Source organism: Geotrypetes seraphini, chromosome 6 (genome assembly GCF_902459505.1).
Source record: "Geotrypetes seraphini chromosome 6, aGeoSer1.1, whole genome shotgun sequence".
NCBI lineage: Eukaryota > Metazoa > Chordata > Amphibia > Gymnophiona > Dermophiidae > Geotrypetes > Geotrypetes seraphini.
Genome location: NC_047089.1, coordinates 114,676,292 through 114,697,466, shown reverse-complemented (window position 1 = coordinate 114,697,466; position 21,175 = coordinate 114,676,292). Strand labels below are relative to the sequence as shown.

The following is a 21,175-nucleotide window of genomic DNA, read 5'->3' as shown; positions in this document are numbered from 1 at the left end:
CGGTCCCTATAACAATCTTCAGGGGCCTCCCGGGCAAGCAGAGCCCCATATAAATGGAAAATTCCCATCCCCCTCTGCAATGCTTGTTCCAATTTAGTTTCTTCCAAGCTAAGATCCCAAAAGGCATGTTTAACTAGAAAGAGCCTTAATTGTATATAAGAAAATTCATCCTTGGAGGACAGGCCATATTCCTCCTAGAGGTACTCAAAAGTCACTGAAGTCCCGTTCAGACTTTTCTTGGGAGTTAATTAGGGTTCCCACCTCCTTCATTCTCTCTCTGCAAGGCCTATCTCTCGGGTGCTAATTGACCCATTCACACTTCCTTACAGTCCTGCCTAAGGGAGAAAGAACGCTGCACAGAAAGACGTTAACTTTCATTCCCCTCCCCCATTCATTACCTCATTGACTGTAATTAGATAGGAGATCCCAGGCTGCCAGACTGCACTCCATTTCACTTCCTTCAGAGACCTCTATATCTATCTCCATTAGAGACTCCCCGCTCTCTGAGGCTGGATAGGAATTCCCTTCAGGGGCAGCTACCGGCCAACCCTGCTCTGGAAGCCTTTCTCCTCCCTTGAGCTTCTGCCTGGGAGCCAGAAGTTTGGTAATTCATGAGGGCTGTAGGGCAGCCTGTTCTTTAGCCCGGGACTGTGAAAGAAAACTCCCAGCTGTTTCCTTCCTGCTCTGCACAGCAGTCTCTCTCTTGCAGTTCCTGAGTTCCCCCGAGTGTTCCCAGGTTTTATGCTGCAGGCTCGTTCCCACTCTCCCTCTAGGTTCGTCTTGCCTGTCAGCTCCACCCCTTTCCTTAACCCTTCACCAGAGGCTTTACTGGAGAACTGCCCAAGGAATTATAAAAGGGATTATAGTGCCCTAAATCAGATATTGTGGTTTCTGCCCTTCTCTCTCTGCCTTGCCCTGCCTGTTGGCTCTTTGTAATAGGAACAGGGTTAATGGGCAGCTTCCTGGGCTTAGGAATAGGGACAGCCCTTTGCATGGCAGGGTTTAAAACTGGGTTTAAATCGGTGACAGGAGCTTCCCTGTCACAATAGATAAGAGGACATTGAGCGGTCAGTGATCACAAGGTGCAAATTGGTTAGAAGAAAAATATACATAGGTTACAGAATAAGAATTAACTTGTTTTCATATTACATTGAAAATGATCGGGCACCAGCATGAAGCTGGGTACAATTGTGAAGAGGACATTATAGCAGACAGAGAAGATAGGATACCTATAAAGAATTTGGATGAAGTGTGGTAGCTTTGATCGTGGGGAGAAAGTCTGGCTAGGACATGAATTTCTTAAACAAGGTGGTCTTTAATTCTTTCCGGAATTAAAGGTCAACCTAGCGACATCAATGAAGTAGCCTAGCCAAGTTTGCTGTCTACCAGCTTGAAACTTGAATGTTCTGTCTAGGAAGGTTCGATATCTGCAGCCTGTGATTTTCGGGTATGCAAAGAAGTTGCAGTTTCTGGTAGACCTAGTGGAAGAGTAGAATTCGAAGTGAGGTAGAAGATAGTTGGAGGCCATTCCCCAGACTAGTTTGTAGCAAAAGCAGGAGAATTTTAATAGAATTCGTGCCTCAATTGATAACCAGAAGGAACTAACGTGATCACTTTTCTTTAGTCCGAATATTAAGCGGACTGCCGTGATATCAGACCAGATCCTCTTCTCCCCGAACAAAGCCCTCCAGTACAGAAATAGGAGTCTGAGCAAAAACTTACATTCTGAAAACATTTTCTTATGCAGGGAATACCAGGTTTGCAAGATAACCTTCAAAAAGGGCCATTGGGGACCAAAGAGAAATTTCTGTGGAAAAGGCTTGCTCTAAATTTATCCATGGGAGATCTATATAGCCCACCCAGAATGCAACTTCTTGTACCAAAGCAGCCTGACAATAAAGTTTGGAACTCCCATCCCTCCCTTCTTCTTTGCTTGAGATAGAATTGCCCGCCGTACCCAAGGAGGTTTGTGTCTCCAAATATATGCTTTGGGATTGCAATTGGCAATGCCATAAAGTGATATAGTAATTTGGGTAATATTATCATTTTTATAGCCGCAATTCTCCCCATCTACCCAATTGTCATTCCATCCCATTGATCTAGTTCCTGAAACAACTGCTTTTGTAGGGGTGGAAAATTGGCACTAAATAAATGCGCAGGATCTTTCGTCAACTGGACCCCCAGAAATTTGATGGATTTATGCACCCAACAAAAAGGGAATTGGGATTGTAACTCCTGAACCTGCTGCACCCTCAAAGTCAAATTGAGGATCTCTGATTTTTCACTGTTGCCTGGCCATATGCTGATAAGACCTGCGTCAACTTGGTCAAAGGTTTTGTTGGGTTATTGATAAACAATAGCACATCATCTGCAAAGAGTAAGATTTTATAGGACACATCATGTATCCAGTAGCCCTGTATGTCAGGATTCGCACGAATCAAGCAAGCCAGAGGTTCCATTGTGATGGCAAGTAGTAACGGGGACATGGGACATCCCTGCTTTGTACCCCTCAACAATGTCACTGGTTCTGACAGAAAACCATTGATTTTAAATTGTGAAGAGGGTTCATGATATAATAAAGAAATCCAACATTAAGAATTGTTTCCCGAATCCTATTTTTTCTAGAACCCCAAATAGGAATCTCCAACTGACTCTACCAAATGCCTTCTCGGTGTCGAGAGAAAGTACCAGTGAAGGAACCCCTGCTGCCGTATATGCCACATGAAATGTACCGCTGTTTTCATATTGTCGAATGTCTAACATTGAGAAATAAAACCCATTTGATTCACATGTATGAGCTTCGGCAGCACACCCTGCAGCCGCTGGGCCAAAAGCCTTGTGAAAAGTTTATAATCAGTATTTAGAAGGGATATTGGTCACAAGGCAAACACAAGCAAAAAATCCAACAGAACTGCAGTAAACAATGTCAAGCAACAAAACAAGAAAGGATACTACAGCAATAATGTACAAGATGCCAAGTTCTTGACAAAAAGCAAAGCTCTAATCGCAATCCTTAGAACATTGAACATTGGACCATATTTGGATTCAAACTGTTCAATGCAGTATCCTTTGTTTTGTTGTTATAAGATTCACAAGCAGTACTCTGTAGGCCAGGCTCCTCTCCCAGGGAATTGAAAACTCAGGCCAATAATCCCCTGAAGCTTTTATAAAAGTTATTAGTATATCTGGAATGGCCCCAATGAGCGTGATAGGAAGGGACAATTGTAGGGCCTCCCCCTCTGAAATGGCGGGGAGCCAAATAAGTCTCCAGCTCAGTTGCCGAGAGTGTATTCCTCTGGCAGTAAATCTTTTGAAAATACTTACGGAAGCTATTTCCAATGTCTGCTGAGAAATTCAAGACTTTCCCATTGACTATTTTAAGATCAACTGTTTTAAGACAGGAGATGTGATTACAGAGAACTTGTTTTTTAAGTTTGTGGCCAGAAGACAGCTAGGCTTATTACCAAATTCAAAATACAGTTGCTTAGCTTTCTGTAGCTGCAAAGTCTCATCAGCTAGCTCCAAAGCATTCATGTTTCTTAAGCAATCAAACAGAGTATTAGAACCCGGATCCAAAGCAATAATAGAAGGTCCAACTCTCCCTTATAATGTCTGAAAGGTGCCCAGACACTGGCTGAAAAACTCAGACCCACACCCACACATCCTGGACCAACTCATGTCGATGCGTGGCAGCCCTGGGGACTGCTCCCAGTGCAGCCCACTCTGTCAACGAGGCCATGGCGGCCGTGAAGCTGAAGATGGGGCAGGCCACCCACTGAAGAAACTGTTCCACAGGAAAAAGTTGGGCCACTTCTTCTAGGGACCGCACTTTCTGCAGTTTTCCTTCCAGATAAAAAAATTAGTACAAACGAATGTCACCACCGATATTTCACATTTCTGTCCCATAGATAATGCAACACTGGTTTCATCACCGCTCTCTTCCGAAGCGTCACAGATGCTAGGTCTCAAAGATTGAGCTCTAGCCACTTTCATGACCGCTTTGGTTTTGAAATCAGAGAAACAGACAATTATATCTCATGGCTGATTGTCGCAGGATGCTGTGAGGTCTCGATGCGCCCTTTCAATGCCAATGGTATCAGGAGAAACTGAAGAAGTATCGGTGGAGAATAGCATACTAGCCACCTGTTGGACCACCCTCTCACAGTTGACATATTCAGCTTGTTTGGGGACACTGTGCACTTGAAGATTCGAGCGATGTCCTCAATTCTCCAAGTCCTCCAGCTTATCTAACACGTATGTTTGCTGTGTATGAAGATCTTTTGTACACACATCGAATTCTTGAAGCTGATCCTGGTGTTCATCCAGACGCTTGTCCATCTCCCCGACACGGTACCCAAATTCCACAGTCTTACTCTGGAGATCAGCAGCTAATGTGGAGAGCTCGGCTTGCTCCGATTTTATATCAGCTCTGATTTTGTTCAGAAGATTTTTCACTTCTGCCAACGGCTCTGGCTGGGCTTGGGTAGACATCACTACCTCCAGGGCAGTTGCCATGATTAGGGAGGGTGCATGCTGCCTGCCTTGCACTGCCATCTTGGAGGCTCCTGCTTTGCTAGGCACGAAAGCAAAATCTTTCAGAGCTTTATTGGTGGTTGAGGCCATCCAAACTATAAAAACGTGATCCATAAGGGTGCCTTACATCCATGCTTCTTTTTTGCCAAAATTATAAAGATTTTGGACAATGATAGAGCTAAATTAAGGGCCAAACATGCAAAGCTACGCATTCAGGTAACTATCACTTCCTCCCTCAGCACATAAGCACATAAGCAATGCCCAGCAGTCCGCTCACGCGGCAGCCCAACAGGTCCAGGACCTGTGCAGAGGTAAATTGTATTTTTGCAGAAGTTCATAAACATAATTAAACATATCTTGTCCCTTTGTAGTGACACGTTTTTCCAAAAATTCCTCAAAAATGTTGTTTTTTCAATCCCAACTTGAGCTCTTTCAACTTTTCTTTTCTCATTAATCCTTCGTAATTGTCATATTTTGATTTATGCCGTTCATAGTGCCGTTTAATGTTATATAACTTTGGCACACTAATAGCATTATTGCATATGAAGCAAATTATTTTATCTTTTGCTTCACAGCAAAAATACTGCGATTCCCACTTTTCTTGGAAATTTTTATGTTCATCAGCAATTTTTCATTTAGTTTTACTACCACTTGGTTTTGATAATGACATACTGAATACAAGGATCTGAAATAAATGAGTAATCTTTAACACACACAAAATAAAAATCAATATATTTTCTTAAATATTAACTTACCTGACACAGAATAATTGCACAAATTAATAAGTGTAATGTAAATAAACTTATACTCGTATTTTTATTGTACTCTGAAAGTGAAATATGTCTTGTTAGGTGCACCAGACAAGTCAATACAAGACTAATGGTAGGTATTATTATCGTTTGATTCACTGCTAGTATTAGTGGGGGGAAATGGTACGTTATGACTAGAGACGTGAACTTGTCTTGGGTACCAAAGGTGTCCGCATCTGGTTATACTACTGGTTATACTATACTTAAGCAACTGGTTATACTACTGTTTGCATATCCTTCAATAAAACTCTGTCATCACAAATGGTTCCTTGAGAGAACCTTTTCCTTTCAGGCGGCCAAATTGAATATATAGCTTGCCAAACTGGTGCTAGAAGCTTCCTCTTACCTTGACTTTAGAAAACAGATAAAAACTCAACTATTTAATAGGCTAGAATCTTAATGTGGTTTATTCTTTTAACCTAACTTTTTATCCTATTTTAAATTGTTTGTATTTCTTTATATAATTAGCATTTTATTTTGCTGAATTTTAGAAGATTTTAATCTGATGTATGCATTGCATTGTATGTACTCTGCTTGATTGTTGTGAACCGCCTAGAACTTTCAGGTATGGCAGTATATAAAAAATAAAATTATTATCATCATATACTGTATCATTGTTTTCGACTGGCTTATCATTGTTTTCAGCTGGGTACCGATGGATTGCGTGAGAAATTTTGTGACTCGTATTATTACTTATTGGATTGCATTGGCTGGGCCACAAAGATATTTGTTGTGGGCCATGAGTTTGATATGCTTGCTTTGTTGGGGTTTATATATAAAAATTATTTTATTCTAGATTAGTATTTTAGGTTGAATTTCAGAGCATTAGATCAGACTAGGGCACAGATAGCAGTTGAGGAAAGTTTTGTTTAGTGTTTAACTTCTGCTTACCCTCCCCTGGTCTGCTCTCTGATTTGTATTTCCTTGAACCATTTAGAAAGCTACAAACATAATTAACTACCGTGTTTCCCCAAAAATAAGACACTGTCATATTATATTTGGGCCACAAAAATGCACTAGGTCTTATTTTCGGGGAAATTGCTTAATCACAAACCCACAGCATCTTTCTATCCCCCTGCCATGCAGCCTGCTTGTTAAAGAGCCAAGGCATACATCACTATGACAACACCAGTAGGCAGGGACATGTTCAGACAGGTTTAAACACACTTCCCCCCTCCCCCTTGGCTTTATCAGGGGCTGCAAGAACCTTTATGATAACCAGCTTATCAGCTGTCACCTTGACAATCTGGGTGTTACCCTTCCCCACACACATTAACTAAGATTTCCTGAAGTGTCTCATAAAAAAACCAGGAAAGAAAAAAAAAAGGCATCTATAGAGGTATTTTTTTCTTTTCTAAGCTGTTTCTGCACTGCTCTAACCATTAGCTCTTAAAACCTAACTTTTAACAAAAAGGCTGTTAAAATAAAGACACTCTTTTTTTTTTGACCGCATCATTTCCGGGGGCTCGACTAAATCTGTTTCCACTAACATCATCAGAAAATGCATTTCCAGCACTTCATTTACCCTGTTTCCGCTGATATGGTCAGAAAAGTGCATTTCCCACACTTCAATTACCCTATTTCCGCCTACATCATCAGAATGTGCACTTCTGGTATGGCAGGCACTCTTATTGCCGCTGACATCATCAGAAAGCATATTTCTGGGGTCAAACACGCCCTATTTCTGGTGACATCATCAGAAAGTGCATTTCCGGTGATATGGCATGGGGCATGGGCAGGGCCATCACCATGGGAGGGGGTGGGGCATGGGCGTAGAGTGGTCAGGAGGGGTGTGGTGTGGGTGAGGCCTGGGTGGGGCTTAGCCAAAAGTGGGTGTGGTGTGGGCTGGGTTTGAGCAGAGAGTGGGTGTGACTTAACCCAGAAGTGACCAGTGATTGGGCCTTATCTTTGACAGCTGTCAATCATTTTGACATGAGGTGTACCCATTATACTACTAAGGTGTACCCATTATACTACTAAGAACTGTCGTTACAAGAAACTTGAATAGGACATTTACCTTTCAACTAGGCAAACTGAACTCTTGGTTAAGTCCACTTATTTGTCAAACAGATTCTTATAACGTTTTTAAAAACACATTTGTTTGATAAGTTTGTTAAATAATTATGTATTCTTTATCATGTCATTCTGGTTTTTAATTTGATATACCTTTCACTGATTGTACAGTTCTTTGTTGTTAACCGCCTGGAACTTTGTGGATAGGCAGTATACAAGAATAAATTTAAGTGTTTAAGCCCGTTACATTAACGGGCGCTATAGTAGATGTCTGTCTGGGGGGGGGTTCTTTGTCTCTCTCCCTGGCCCCCTGTCTGTCTTGCTCTGTTGTGTCATGCCTGTCTGTCTCTCCGTGGGCCCCTTCTGTTCCCCCCTCCCAGAGCAAAGCATGATTGCTGTCTGCCCCAGCACACCCCTCCTCCAAAGCAACCCACCTTTCCCTCTCCCCCTGGCCCTTGCTCTGTTGTGCCATGCCTGCCTGCTCCGTGACCCCCTTCTGTTCCCCCCACCCTCCCAGAGCAAAGCATGATTGCTGTCTGCCCCCAAATCAGCCCCCTGCCCCCTGTTGTGCCATGCCTGCCTGCTCCATGGCCCCCTTCTGTTCCCCCTTCCCAGAGCAAATCATGATTGCTGTCTGCCCCCAGCACACCCCTCCCCCCAAAGCATCCCCTTCCCTCTCCCCCTGCTCCCTGTTGTGCCATGCCTGCCTGCTCCGTGGCTCCTTTCTGTTCCCCCCATGATTGCTCTCTGCCCCCACCCCACCCCTCCCAGCAGCCCCCTTTCCCTCTTCCCCTGGTCCCCTGTTGTGCCATGCCATGCCTGCCTGCTCCATGGTCCCCTTCTGTTTCCCCCCTCCCGTTCTTACCATCCCTCCATCCATAGTTCCTGGTGTCTGGCCCACCAGCTCGAATCGCTGCCGCTGCTGCTGCTCCTCTTCAACAAAGCAGCCTGCAAGGTTTGCTACAGCCAGCTGGCGAACCTCAACAGGCTGCTTTGAAGAGGAGCAGCAGGGCGGCAGCGGTTGGTGAGTGAGGGCGGGAGGGGGGAGTCGCTGGCGTGTTCCCTGCCTCTGTGTTCCAAAATTTAACACAGCACGCCGCAGGAATCACAAAACCCTAAGTGTGCATGTGCGCTTAGGGTTTTATTATAAAGGATTATTATTAATGCTAATCATAATGCAATTTCTTCCATTCATTTTTCATATACATACAATATAATCTTATTCATACATAATGATAACCACAAAATAAAAAAACAAAGCACACTGTAAGCACAAAATATGTTAATTGTCATTTATATTTGGGGGTTGTTTTTTTTTTTAAAGAGGTCAAGGTTGAAAGAGCTGCTGATGTGTCCTTTCAACAAGTGCCGCTGAAAGCAGGAAGGAGGTAACTGGGAACCCCGCTGACCCAGAAGGCTTCCCTTCGACAGCTCTGACATCGGAGGGAAATCTGGGTCGGCTTCAGTGGAGGGGGGAGGGCATGACGGAGCAGGCAGGAAGCTTCGGCAGAGGGGGCAGGCGGGCAAGCATGGGATTCCTTGGCGGTAGCCATTAACGAGGAAGAGTGATGCATACCCCCAACAAGCAGCTCACATACCCCTAAGGGTACGTATACCACATGTTGAGAAACACTGTTCTATAGTATATAATTTCTAGAATGTGTTTGTTTTTTGCAGGTTTGGTTTGTTTTTATTAAATAATCATAAAACCTATGTACATGTGACAGGGTTGTGTTTTTTTTAGATGGCAACCCTAGTGTGGACAGTTGGTTGTATAAGGGCAGTCTAAGAGTGCAACAGTAGGTGTGGCATGAGGGCAGGACAAGAGAGCAGCATGGAGTAGAGTAGATGTTGAGTTTTTGTTTGTCAAAAGTTGGCAACTATAAATAAAGGATCATGGTGCAATTACCCCAATAGAGGCCAGTTTTGATTTGGCACAGAGGTCACAGGAATAGGAGGATACTGTTTCCCCCCTCCCCCTCCACACATACACACAAAAGAAAAACTAAATAAATTACTTCCTGAAACAACAGTTACTTTTGTCTAGTTAAAATTGCTATATTTTGGTATTTGACCTCAGAGCTGCAAATTATCAATTATATATGTCTAAGAAAATGAATTTTCTTTTTCTTTGAACAGACTGCATGAATTTGATGAACAGGTTGCTGCAGTCCGTGAAGGAATGGCACGAGTTGTCCCTGTACCCCTTCTCTCTCTTTTTACGGGATATGAACTGGAGACTATGGTAATTATTAAGCACTGTCTGTTTAGATTTACCTAATTAATATTTTGGCAACTGTGTATAAACAAAGGGAAACAAAGAAAAGAGAGGCTTACTAGACCCTATTACAAAAAAATTATAACTCAAGGAACTGTTCACATGAATCATTACCTAAGGTGCCCTTTTACTAAAGTTTAGTGTACACTAAATGCTAAGAAGCCCATTTGAATAAAATGGGTTTTATAGTATTTAGTCCACACTAATGGCATATCTAGACAGACAAATTTGGGTGGGCCAAAATGGGTGGAAGCAAAATTTTCTCTGCCATACCCTACTCCCACCTCAAAATATAAATACTTTAGCTAATGAGGATCCCCAAGCTGTCAGCTAAAGACTTTTACTGAAGGTGGCCAGAACACCCTTTTACCAAGCTTGGCAAGCAGCAGCAACATTCGTAAGCTACTGACCAGCACCCCACGCATGCTTAGTTGTTCTGGCCATCTTTGGAGAAGGTACTTTGCTGGGCATGAGATCCCCATTTGCTATACAGCAAGGGTCAGAAAATAAAGGAGGGCCCCAATCCTCTCCTCTAATTTCTTCATCTGCCATTACTATCACAGCAACCAAATATAGAACAATGAATCACAAATTAAAAATAAAAATATTTAGACAAAAAATGAACTGGGAACCTCAAGAAGTTAAACTTAGCTTGTAATGCAACACTAGAGAAATAAAAACAGAAATGCATTTCCTTTTCTACTGAACACAATGCAGACATTTGCTATTCACATTTCCAAAAAATAACATATTCCTAATATAAAACTAACACATTCAAAATAAAACACTTTTTTTCTACCTTTGTTGCCTGGACTTTTTGTTTTTCCATCATGTTGGTTCCAGTTTCTCTTATCTGTTAATTCTCTTTCAAGTAGCTCCTGTCCATTTGTCTTTTCTCCTCGCTCCTCTCCATTCACTTACTACACCGAACTTTGATATATCGATTGCTCCTTTTTAGGTCTTTGCTATCTTTTTTTTTCTTTTGTGCCTCTGTCAACTCAAATTTCACCTTCTTTCATACTCTTCTCCTCTTAATTTTTTAGCTACCTATCAAATTTCTATCTTTTTCTCTCACCCATTCCCCGTCTCATCATTTCTCTCACCCATTCCCCGTCTCCAGGGGCTGGAGGAGTTGCCATACAGTGAGAGATTGGAAAGACTGGGCCTCTTCTCCCTTGAAAAGAGGAGACTGAGAGGGGACATGATCGAAACATTCAAAATACTGAAGGGAATAGCAGATAAAGACAGATTTTTCACCCTCTCCATGATAGGGAGAATGAGAGGGCACTCTCTAAAAGTTGAAAAGGGATAGATTCCGTGTAAATGTAAGGAAGTTCTTCTTCACTCAGAGAGTGGTAGAAAACTGAAACACTCTTCCAGAGTCTGTTATAGGGGAAACACCCTCCAGGGATTCAAAACAAAGTTGGACAAGTTCCTGCTAAACTGGAACGTACGCAGGTGAGGCTGGACTCATTTAGAGCACTGGTCTTTGACCTGGGGGCCGCCACATGACTGCTGGGCACGATGGACCACTGGTCTGACCCAGCAGCAGCAATTCTTATGTTCTTATGTTATGTTCTTATGTGTGTGTATATGAAAAATAGATAGAGGAAATTGCATTACAATTAGTACTATTATTCTGAATGGAGGTATTAAATATTTGGTTAAAATGAATAATGTTCATGTTTCAGACTTTCACAGCTGTTGGGAGAAGACAAACCACAAGTAAAAATGTGCTCCATCAAAAAGGTTTATTCTTCTGGGTTGCCTCACAGACTTCAAAATAAAGTTTGAAATTCTTCAAGTCCATGGAAAAGTGGGATAGAACAAAATAAACGAGAATAAACTTGCTTTACACTTAGAGCTTCCTCGCCCAACCACATCTCTCTAAAAGTTAAAAGGGGATAGATTCCGTACAAACGTAAGGAAGTTCTTTTTCACCCAGAGAGTGGTGGAAAACTGGAACGCTCTTCTGGAGGCTGTCGTAGAGGAAAATACCATCCAGGGATTCAAGACAAAGTTAGACAAGTTCCTATGGAACTTGTACGCAGGTAGGGCTGGTCTCAGTTAAGGCGCTGGTCTTTGACCTGGGGGCCACCGCAGAAGCGGACTGCTGGGCACAATGGACCACTGGTCTGACCCAGCAGCGGCAGTTCTTATGTTCTTGCCTCTGTAGGTTCAGGTATAAGAATAAAAGTTCCCAACTTAAATCTTCTAGTTTCTTCAATCAGTTCTACAAAGGAACAGCCAGGTCTGAAATCAGGATTCTCTCTCCCTGTGGCTTCCTTTCTCTCTCTCTGGCCCTGCCCTTTTTATTCCTGAAAGTTGCTTCCTGTGTACCTCCTTATCTCCCCTCCCCCCCATTCTAGGCTAACAGTATATTCTCAGGCACTGTTCTGTTCATGTGAGAGAGTGTTCAGTAGGCTTTGGCAAGGGAAGGGGCGGAGTTCTATAAAGTCCCCCATATACCCTCCCACTCAGCTCAACCCTACTTGGGTGATCATCTGCCAATTCTGGGTCCACTGCCTTAGAAAGAAAATCCACATTCAGATGCTCTCAGTCTGCCCGATGGTGTTATCTCAATGTGAAAGCTGGAACCACCTGAGGGGCATGATCAGTGACCGGGAGGAAATGCCAGCTCAGCAGGTGTTCCGCCACTTATTTCTGTCAAATGGGATGATCAGTGACACTCAGAAAAGCACACAGACAATGTAAAAGCATAAACAATAACCCTTTATTATATATATATATATATATATATTAATATAAGAATTAAATAACTTCACCGTATCCCAGGCAACGACCAGTCCTTCCCAATTGGGAATCCTGCAATTGATAGGTGGGTAGACACGGGAGACGCCTTTAGGCGTCTTGGATTCTGTTCCTGGAGACGTCTTGGATGTTAGGGGCAGAATTCCGTTCTTATATATGATGAAAAGCTGCTGAGTTCATAGTCAGGTCTTTTGTTCTTTGTTTTGACAACACCCAGGTCAGGATATCAGAAGGAGGTGTTGCAGAAACGGCTTCCCATCTGGTTCCCTTTGATGTTGTTTTGGGCAACACTCAGGTCAAGGAGGTATGCTGAGTTTCAGTTACTCCCCTGGCCAGTCCTTTTGATGTTATCAGGGAGGTGTTACAGAGACCGGTTTCCCATCTGTCTTTTTGATGCTGTTTGGGCAACTCCCAGGTCAAAAAGGTCAAGATACTTGTTGTGGAAACCTTTGATGTTGTCTTGGCAACACCCAGATCAGATAAGCAGACTTGAGGAGACATATTACGTAGTTTCAATTACCCCCTGGTCATAGGCATAACAGCAGGTAATGTTGGAGAGTTTCCAAAGCCCACTTAACTGCCAGGACATCAATCTCTACATTAATTCTTTTCTTTTGGGAAGAGTGATGTTCGTTCAGGTTCTGGGACAATGTTTTGAAGTCTGGGTTGATCAGGACTGGCTTTGAGCAGATATTCCCTTTCAAGGTTTGGAAAGCTTAATCCATTTTAGAAAGGCTGGGGCTCTTCTCCCTGGAGAAGCGGAGACTCAGAGGAGACATGATATCTCTATCATGTCTCCTCTGAGTCTCTGCTTCTCCAGAGAGAAGAGCCCCAGCCTTTCTAAAATGGATTAAGCTTTCCAAACCTTGAAAGGGTCATACAAGATCATGAAGGGCATAGATAAGGTGGAGAGGGACAGATTCTTCAGCCTATTGGGAACCACAAGAACAAGGGGGCATTCAGAGAAATTGAAAGGGGACAGGTTTAGAACCAATGCTAGGAAATTCTTTTTCACTCAGAGGGTGGTGGGCACCTGGAATGCGCTTCCGGAGGTTGTGATAGGACAGAGTACATTACGAGGTTTCAAAGAAGAATTGGATAAATTCCTGAAGGATACGGGGATTGAGGGATAGAGGTAGACATTATAGGTATAGATAGAAGGATAAAGGGTATAGATAGAAGGATTTTAGACAAAGGATCACCTTACAGGTCATGAACCTGATGGACCGCCGCGGGAGCTGGGCGCGATGGACCTCTGGTCTGACCCAGCGGAGACAACTTCTTATGTTCTTCTGACCATTGTACTCTATGGGGGCTTTCTTTTGAAAGAGCCGAGTCAGAGGTTTGGCTTTTCTGCAAAGTTGGCAATGAACTTCCAATAGTAACTGACAGAATTGCCTTTGAAAGTGAACTAAAATGGCTAACACACCACTGCACTTCTAAGAAATAGAACTTTAGAAACTTCTAACTCAAAGCCCCATTCTTTAATCAACAGTCTGAGGAAAAAAATATTTTCTTCACTATTTCAGACAACTTTTTCAGTCAATCAATCTTTCACTTTCTTCAGCACAACACACTAAAGAAACTTTCTCAAAATAACACAGACTTCAAATTAGGACTGTACTGAATATTCATATTTGATTCGATTCAGCCTTGAGGTCATTAAATTTGCAGACAACACCAAACTATACAGCAGGGTTGAAACAACGGAAGACTGCGAAAATCTCCAAAAGGATCTGACGACACTGGAAGAGTGGGCCAATAAGTGGCAAATGAGTTTTAACATAGGGAAGTGTAAGGTCATGCATGTAGGAAAAAAGAACCCGATGTTCAGCTACAAAATGGGAGGATCACTGCTGGGGGTAAGTAACCTTGAAAGAGACCTGGGAGTAATGGTTGATACAACACTGAAGGCATCGGCACAATGCGCCACAGCCTCAAGGAAAGCAAACAAAATGCTTGGAATCATGTCACGGCCAGGACAAAGGAAGTCATCCTGCCACTTTATCGCGCAATGGTGCGCCCACATCTGGAGTACTGTGTCCAGTATTGGTCACCGCACCTCAAGAAAGACATGGCAGTAGAAAGACATGGAGTCCAGAGAAGAGCAAGGGTATGGAAAACCTCTCATATACTGACAGGCTAAAAAAGCTGGGGCTATTCTCCCTTGAGAAGCGGAGACTTAGAGGAGACATGATAGAAACCTTCAAGATCCTGAAAGGCATAGAAAAAGTGGACAGGGACAGATTTTTCAGATTATGGGGAAGCACAAGTACAAGGGGGCACTCAGAGAAATTGAAAGGAGACAGGTTTAGAACAAACGCTAGGAAGTACTTTTTCACCCAAAGGGTGATGGATATGTGGAACGCACTTCCAGAAGCTGTGATAGGCCAGAACAAGTTACATGGCTTCAAAGAAGGTTTGGATAGGTTCCTAGAGAACAAGGGAATTGAGGGGTACAGATAAGAATTAAGGATAGGGATAGGAGTAGAGATAGATTATAAAAATAGTCAAGGACCACTGCTTGATGCCTGATGCACTGCCTGATGGGCCACCGCGGGAGCGGACCGCTGGGCGAGATGGATCTCTGGTCTGACTCAGCGGAGGCAACTTCTTATGTTCTTATGAATAGTGCCCCAAATATATTATTTGTATTCGGCCAAACAGTGATTTAAATTCAAATATGAATAATTCAGGGCTCTACTATGGTAAAACCTTCTGATTTAGTGTTTAGCTAGGTAACTGCCAATATTCAACAGGAGTTAGCCTGCCTGCTTCCTGCTGAATATTCGTGGTTAGCAGCTAAAACTTATTGGGCCATGAAAATAGCAGGCTTATCTTTGGCATTAAATATCTGTGATCAGCACCAACCACGGGCCAGCATGCCTCCTACAGTCTGAATATTGGCACCTTGATCTCTGATTTCACATTGCTTCTTTTATTATTTATGTTAAAACTTAATCTCCATTATTCAGTATTTGGTCAAATAATATTTTTCATTATTGTATTTAGCCGAAAAGTAAAATGTGCTATTCAGTACAGTTCTATTTCAAATTTGTCATTTCACCTGTATTTCAATTTCCTATATTTTTCAATATGTTCTCATGGAGGGGCATAATTTTAAAAAACATCTAAGACACTATGGTGCTAGACGCCCAAAGTCAGAAGAGGTAAAATGTCAATTCTCAAAAAATATGTCTAGAATATTTTTTGGGGAAATCATCTATCTGGATGTCCAGGCTATTGATCGTTCAGACTGCCAGTACATCTATCTTTATACCACATTTTCGACAAAAATTTTCCTAAGTCCCAAATGCCCAGAACAAGACCATTTGGATGTGGGAGGGGCTAGCATTGTGATGGACTGGTCACCCAGACATGTCAACAGAGCAGTGGGGCACCTTACAGGCACTGTTGTGAACTTCACAAAAAGGGTGCCACATAAACATCTCACCAGAATGGATATGGTGAGCCCCCCAAAATACCCACCTGTCTACAACCCCAGTAAGCTGCAGGTGGCACCTATATAGTTTATTGACTTATATCCTGCTTTAGGCAAAGAGGGTTACAACTGATCCATACACAATTAAAACAACTTTACATACAGTACAAACAGATCAGACAATCAAAACCTATCAGCAACCAGTGCTTGCAATTATCATAAGAACTTAATTCTCATATTTCATCTTACAAAATAGGATCTTCTTCAATAATTAAAAAAAATTAAACAATATGGCAGTACAGAAGGGTTTTGGTTTTTTTGGGTGGGCTCACATTAAGAAGCCTTCCTCTTCCCTCGAGCGCCCTCCGGCTACGGTGGCGACACCAGCCCTACCGGCATCGCACCGGTCCCGCAAACGCTCCGCCCCGATCTCGGTGAGTGCCTCGTCATCGGCCTCCTCATCGCCGGGGCGTGGAGCGGCATCCAAGGAACCGAAGAAAAAGAAAGCGGTTCCGATGCCACCCCTGGATGACCGTATCTCGGCCATCTTAAAAGCTCAACTCCAGGAACAGTTAAAGCAACAACTTGAACACCTGTTGCCCACTATCCTGGCACCGCTCCTTCCGGTACCAGACCGGCCCGAGCCCCGTACCGAGCCCCCGGTGTCCACCCCTTCGGTACCGGTAAACACCTCCATGCCGATCCTTTCGGTTTTTGTTTGTTTATTTTGTTTACACCCCATCACTTTGGTGGGTTAGGAGAAACCCACCAAGGTGTTTGAGAAAAACACCCAATTGGGCAGGAAAATTGAATCGAATTGAAAAATTGATTCAATAGGCTGAATCGAATCAATTTTTTTTTCCTAAATTGGGCAGCACGAGTGTTGAAGGCTTTCAATTGATGTACTACAGACTGGTAACAATAATTTATATATATTTGAGGCTGTGTAACCATTTTGCAGTAAAAGGGTGGCTGTATTTGGGATTGAAGGGAATTGGTTATAAAAGATTTGCAAAAGATGATTGTATGTGAGACAGTGTTGGATTTGAAGCCATTTATAATGTTCTTTAGAGTCCATGGAAAATTTATCTCTTAGAATATCTATTAATTAAGGATATTAATGTCTTTTCAGATGTTAAGATATCTTGGAGTGTAGTAATGTCTTTATCAATCCATTCTTTCCATATAAATGGAGTTCTATTAATAAGTATATATGAGTTGTACCAGAGGTAAGCATATGTTGATCTAATCTAATCTAATCTAAACCTTAAGTTTATATACCGCATGATGAGTGAAAAGGATATTCTAGTAATTTGTCAAATTCCCCTAAGCATTGTGTAGAAAGCATTGTGTGTAGAAAGCATTGATGTGTAGAAAGCATTGATGTGTGTTTTTTGAGATGAGATTGTGGAACTGATAGGAGTGTGTTTAAGAGAATAGGACGAGCTATTTTTTCCTCTATTGAGAGTGGTCAGAGAACCAATGAAATCCTTGATGTGTGATGATGTGCCTGCCAACTTTCATGCACCACACTAAAAGGATCCATAACCTGCATGCTCTGCTACATAACACCAGGGAATTGGAACACAGCAAGACCAGAATTCTAAGATTTTATATACTGAAACTCACTAACGGCAACCTCCATCTCTAAGACCATACCTCTAAGCAAGTAGAAAACCTACTATCTTACCTTAAAGCCTTAACCTACAAGATCTTAGACCCACAAACCACACACGAGAAAGGTTACCAACTAGACATTGTAGCCTTCATGACCCAACAGCCCATTCTACTAGAGATTCAAACTTTAAATGGAAAATGGTCCAGATCCATCTGTTCAGATCTGTACACCTTTAATATCAACTGGGCCAAAGGCAAAACCAAACCAAAATCCCAAAGCTTAACCTACAAATCACGTACATATATCGACCCCTCCAAATTCTGGAATAAAACAGACATTGCAGTCCAAGAATGCGACCCCAAAGACTTCATCTCACAATGGTGCAATATAAGTACAACTACCCCAGTACAAACAAAAAACAGAATCAGCAGACAATCAGACAAATACTCCTACTCAAAAGACAATGCAGAAGACTAGAAAGAAAATGGAGAAAAAGTAACCAAGAACACACAAGAGCCGTTTGGAAAAAACTAAACCAACAATACAAACTAAAACTAAAAGAAAAAAGAAAGAAATACTACACAAACCAAATAGCCCAAGACACAAAAAAACTATTCCAGTTACTAAAAGAACTCACAAGCCAAATATGACAACCCTCCCCCTTCAGCCAAGCTGAATACTTTAAACACAAAATTACAACTGCCAGGACAAACTTCGCAGGAACCCCAACCCACCTAGAAGAGATCACAATGCCCCCCACAGAAAAAGAATCAGCTGCAGCAGATAGAACCTGGTCCCACTTCTCCGACCTTAACAAACTCTATAAAAAAATTACAGCCACGCAGCTTACGACCTCAACCAATACCCTCCATACATAGGTAAAAACCTCCAGCCTAAAATTCAGCACTCTCCTCATGCAATGGATGCATACTCACAGATGGCCTTTCCAAGTCCTCTCCAAAATCATCGTCACCCCGATCTTAAAAGACCCAAAAGGAGCAACTTCAGACCCATAGCCTCAATTCCACTATATGTCAAGCTAATGGAAGGCCTCGTAGCTAAACTCCTCATCAACTACCTAGAAAACCACAATTTGCTGCACCCTACACAGTCTGGATTCAGAACCAACTTCAGCACTGAGACTCCCTTCTGGACACAGCTAGACAACACCTCAGCACAGGCAAAAAAATGCTGATTATACAACTAGATCTCACCGCAACATTTGACCTGGTAGACCACGACATCCTGCTACAAATACTAGATACAATAGGAATCACAGGCAACGTACATACATGGTTTCAAGTATTCCTACAATCCAGGACCTACCGAGTAAAGACAAACAAAGAAAAATCAGAACCATGGTCCAACTCCTGTGGCGTACCCCAAGGAACGCCATTATTCCCAACACTCTTCAAACTCTACATTGCATCCCTTGGCACCTGCCTAGACAAAATAGGCTTAACCTCCTATAGCTATGCAGACGACATCACCATTCTCCTTCCTTTTGATCAGCCAACGCCTACCATGACAGACACACTACACAAAACTCTAGAAACAGTGGCAATATGGATGAAAGACCACAAACTAAAACTGAACCCAGACAAAACAAAATTCATAGTTCTCAAAAAAAAAAAAACCCCAACCATAGTAATAAACCCCAACCTAGTAATAAACTCAATCACATACCCCATTCAACCCACTCTAGTTCAAAAATTCTTCCACAGAAAATAATTCCAGCTCATGGTCCAGTCCCTTAGTCCTAGGTCTCCTTGACTACTGCAACATCCTATTTCTCCCCTGCCCCACAATAATGATAAAACAATTACAAATAGTACAAAACACAGCCCTAAGACTAATCTATTCACTAAGAAAACACGACCACATCACCGAGGCATACCTCAACTCATACTGGCTCCCAATTCAAGCAATAATACTATTTAAATTCTACTGTCTATTATTTAAATCCATAAATGGTGACAGCCCAGCCTACTTGAACAACTGCCTAATCCAAACTACCACAACCAGACACCAATGTCTGGTTGAACCAATGTCCAATCAGGGACATCAAACGGAAAAAACTGTATGATGGCCTAGCCACACAGGCAGCAAAACTAGACCACCAACTCTCCAATCTACTAATCGTGACCCCAGACTACAAAACTTTCAGAAAAGAAATAAAAACCCTGCTATTCAAGAAATCCATGAAGACTAACTAACACCGTATGAAACATTTCAATCCTCTGAAGCAACTCGCTCTACTCTGTAACATGTCCAGAAATCCTCTTTTGAATTCCGCCTTGAACCACAAGGTAATGGCGGAATAAAAGTCACTAATGTAATGTAATATAAATGAGAAAATCAGGGAAGAATACTTTTTTTTTTTTTTTTTTGCTTTAGTTTTTTTAGAGCTATTCTAGGTTGTTTATGATTCCAAAGAAAGGAGGAAGAATACGATCTATTTTTTTTTTTTTTTCATAAAAGGAGGTATGAAATAAGACCGGGATCATAAGCAGGATATAATTTATTTTAGGTGCCAGCATCATTTTGATCGTTTCAAGACGACCCCACCAAGTTAAATTAAGAGGGTGCCAAAAATGAGTTAGTATTTTAAGTAATGAGAATACTTTATCACTATTGTCAATAATTGTATCAGACAGTGATTGGGAGAGGTTATATTTGAGTTTAATTGGAACCCATAATAATCTGTGTGAGGAGACTGAATGATGGTGGTAAGAAATCTGTCTATTGTTGATTTATTTTATAGCCTGAGAAAACAGAAAATTCCTTAACGATATGCAAAATTGCAGGAATTGAAGAAGCAAGATTAGATACATATAGAAGTATATGTAGCTTGGGGTGGCGGTGGCTTTGGGGCCTGTTCCCCGATGGCGGTAGTGGCTTGGGGGAGGGCAGGGAGGGAGAAAGAAGGGCAGGCAGGGAGACAGAAAGAAAGAAGGGAAACAGAAAGAAAGAAAGGGGGCATGCAGAGAGAAAAAAAGAAAGGGAGGCAGGGAGAAAGAAAGGGCAGGGAGAGAGGAAGAAAAAGTTGGGGGAGGGAATGAGGTCTGGAGGAGAGGAAGCATACAGGCTAAAAGCATATAGGCTGAAAGCAGGGAAGAAAGAAAGATTGGATGCACAGTCAGAAGAAGAAAATGCAACCAGAGACTCATGATTTTATTTTCAATTTAGTGATCAAAATGTTTCTGTTTATATTTTCCACTATGCACAATAGCGGTTTTTAGCGCAGGGAGCCTATGAGCGTTGAGAGCAGCACTGGGCATTCAGCGCAGCTCCATGCGCTAAAAACTGCTATCGTGGTTTAGTAAAAATGGAGGGGGGTATATTTGTCTATTTTTGTATGGTTGTTACTGAGGTGACAGTGCATAGAGTCATCTGCCTTGACCTCTTTGAAAAAACCCCAGAATATAAATGATAATTAACATTTTCTCTGCGTACAGTGTGCTTTGTGTTTTTAAAAATTTTATTGTTGGTAGATCATTTTGACTTGCTCATTTTAAAAGTAGCTCACAAGCCCAAAAAGGCAAGGTTGAAAAAGTAGGGTGAGAGAGAACAGCCTTGTCTTGTACTGAAAGGTCACTTTTGCAGCCACAATAATCAGAGATGTGAAGAAAGTATATTTGTTTTATTCAGCATATATGCGAAAGACTTCTGTGCAGTAAGGTTTTGCCTCAAGTGCAGAAAAAAAAGGA

At 42.1% G+C, this 21,175-nt stretch overlaps 1 protein-coding gene across 2 annotated transcripts in view; it reads left to right on the top strand.

Annotated features, from left to right (window-relative positions):
• LOC117362951 (E3 ubiquitin-protein ligase HERC2-like) overlaps positions 1 to 21,175 on the top strand; it is a 193,712-nt gene that overhangs the window by 155,092 nt on the left and 17,445 nt on the right. For both annotated transcript variants that reach the window (XM_033950040.1, XM_033950041.1), the window contains one exon: positions 9,495 to 9,600. In XM_033950040.1, the coding sequence (XP_033805931.1) occupies positions 9,495 to 9,503 (9 nt within the window). In that variant the 3' untranslated portion in view covers positions 9,504 to 9,600. The remainder of the gene's footprint in view (positions 1 to 9,494; positions 9,601 to 21,175) is intronic.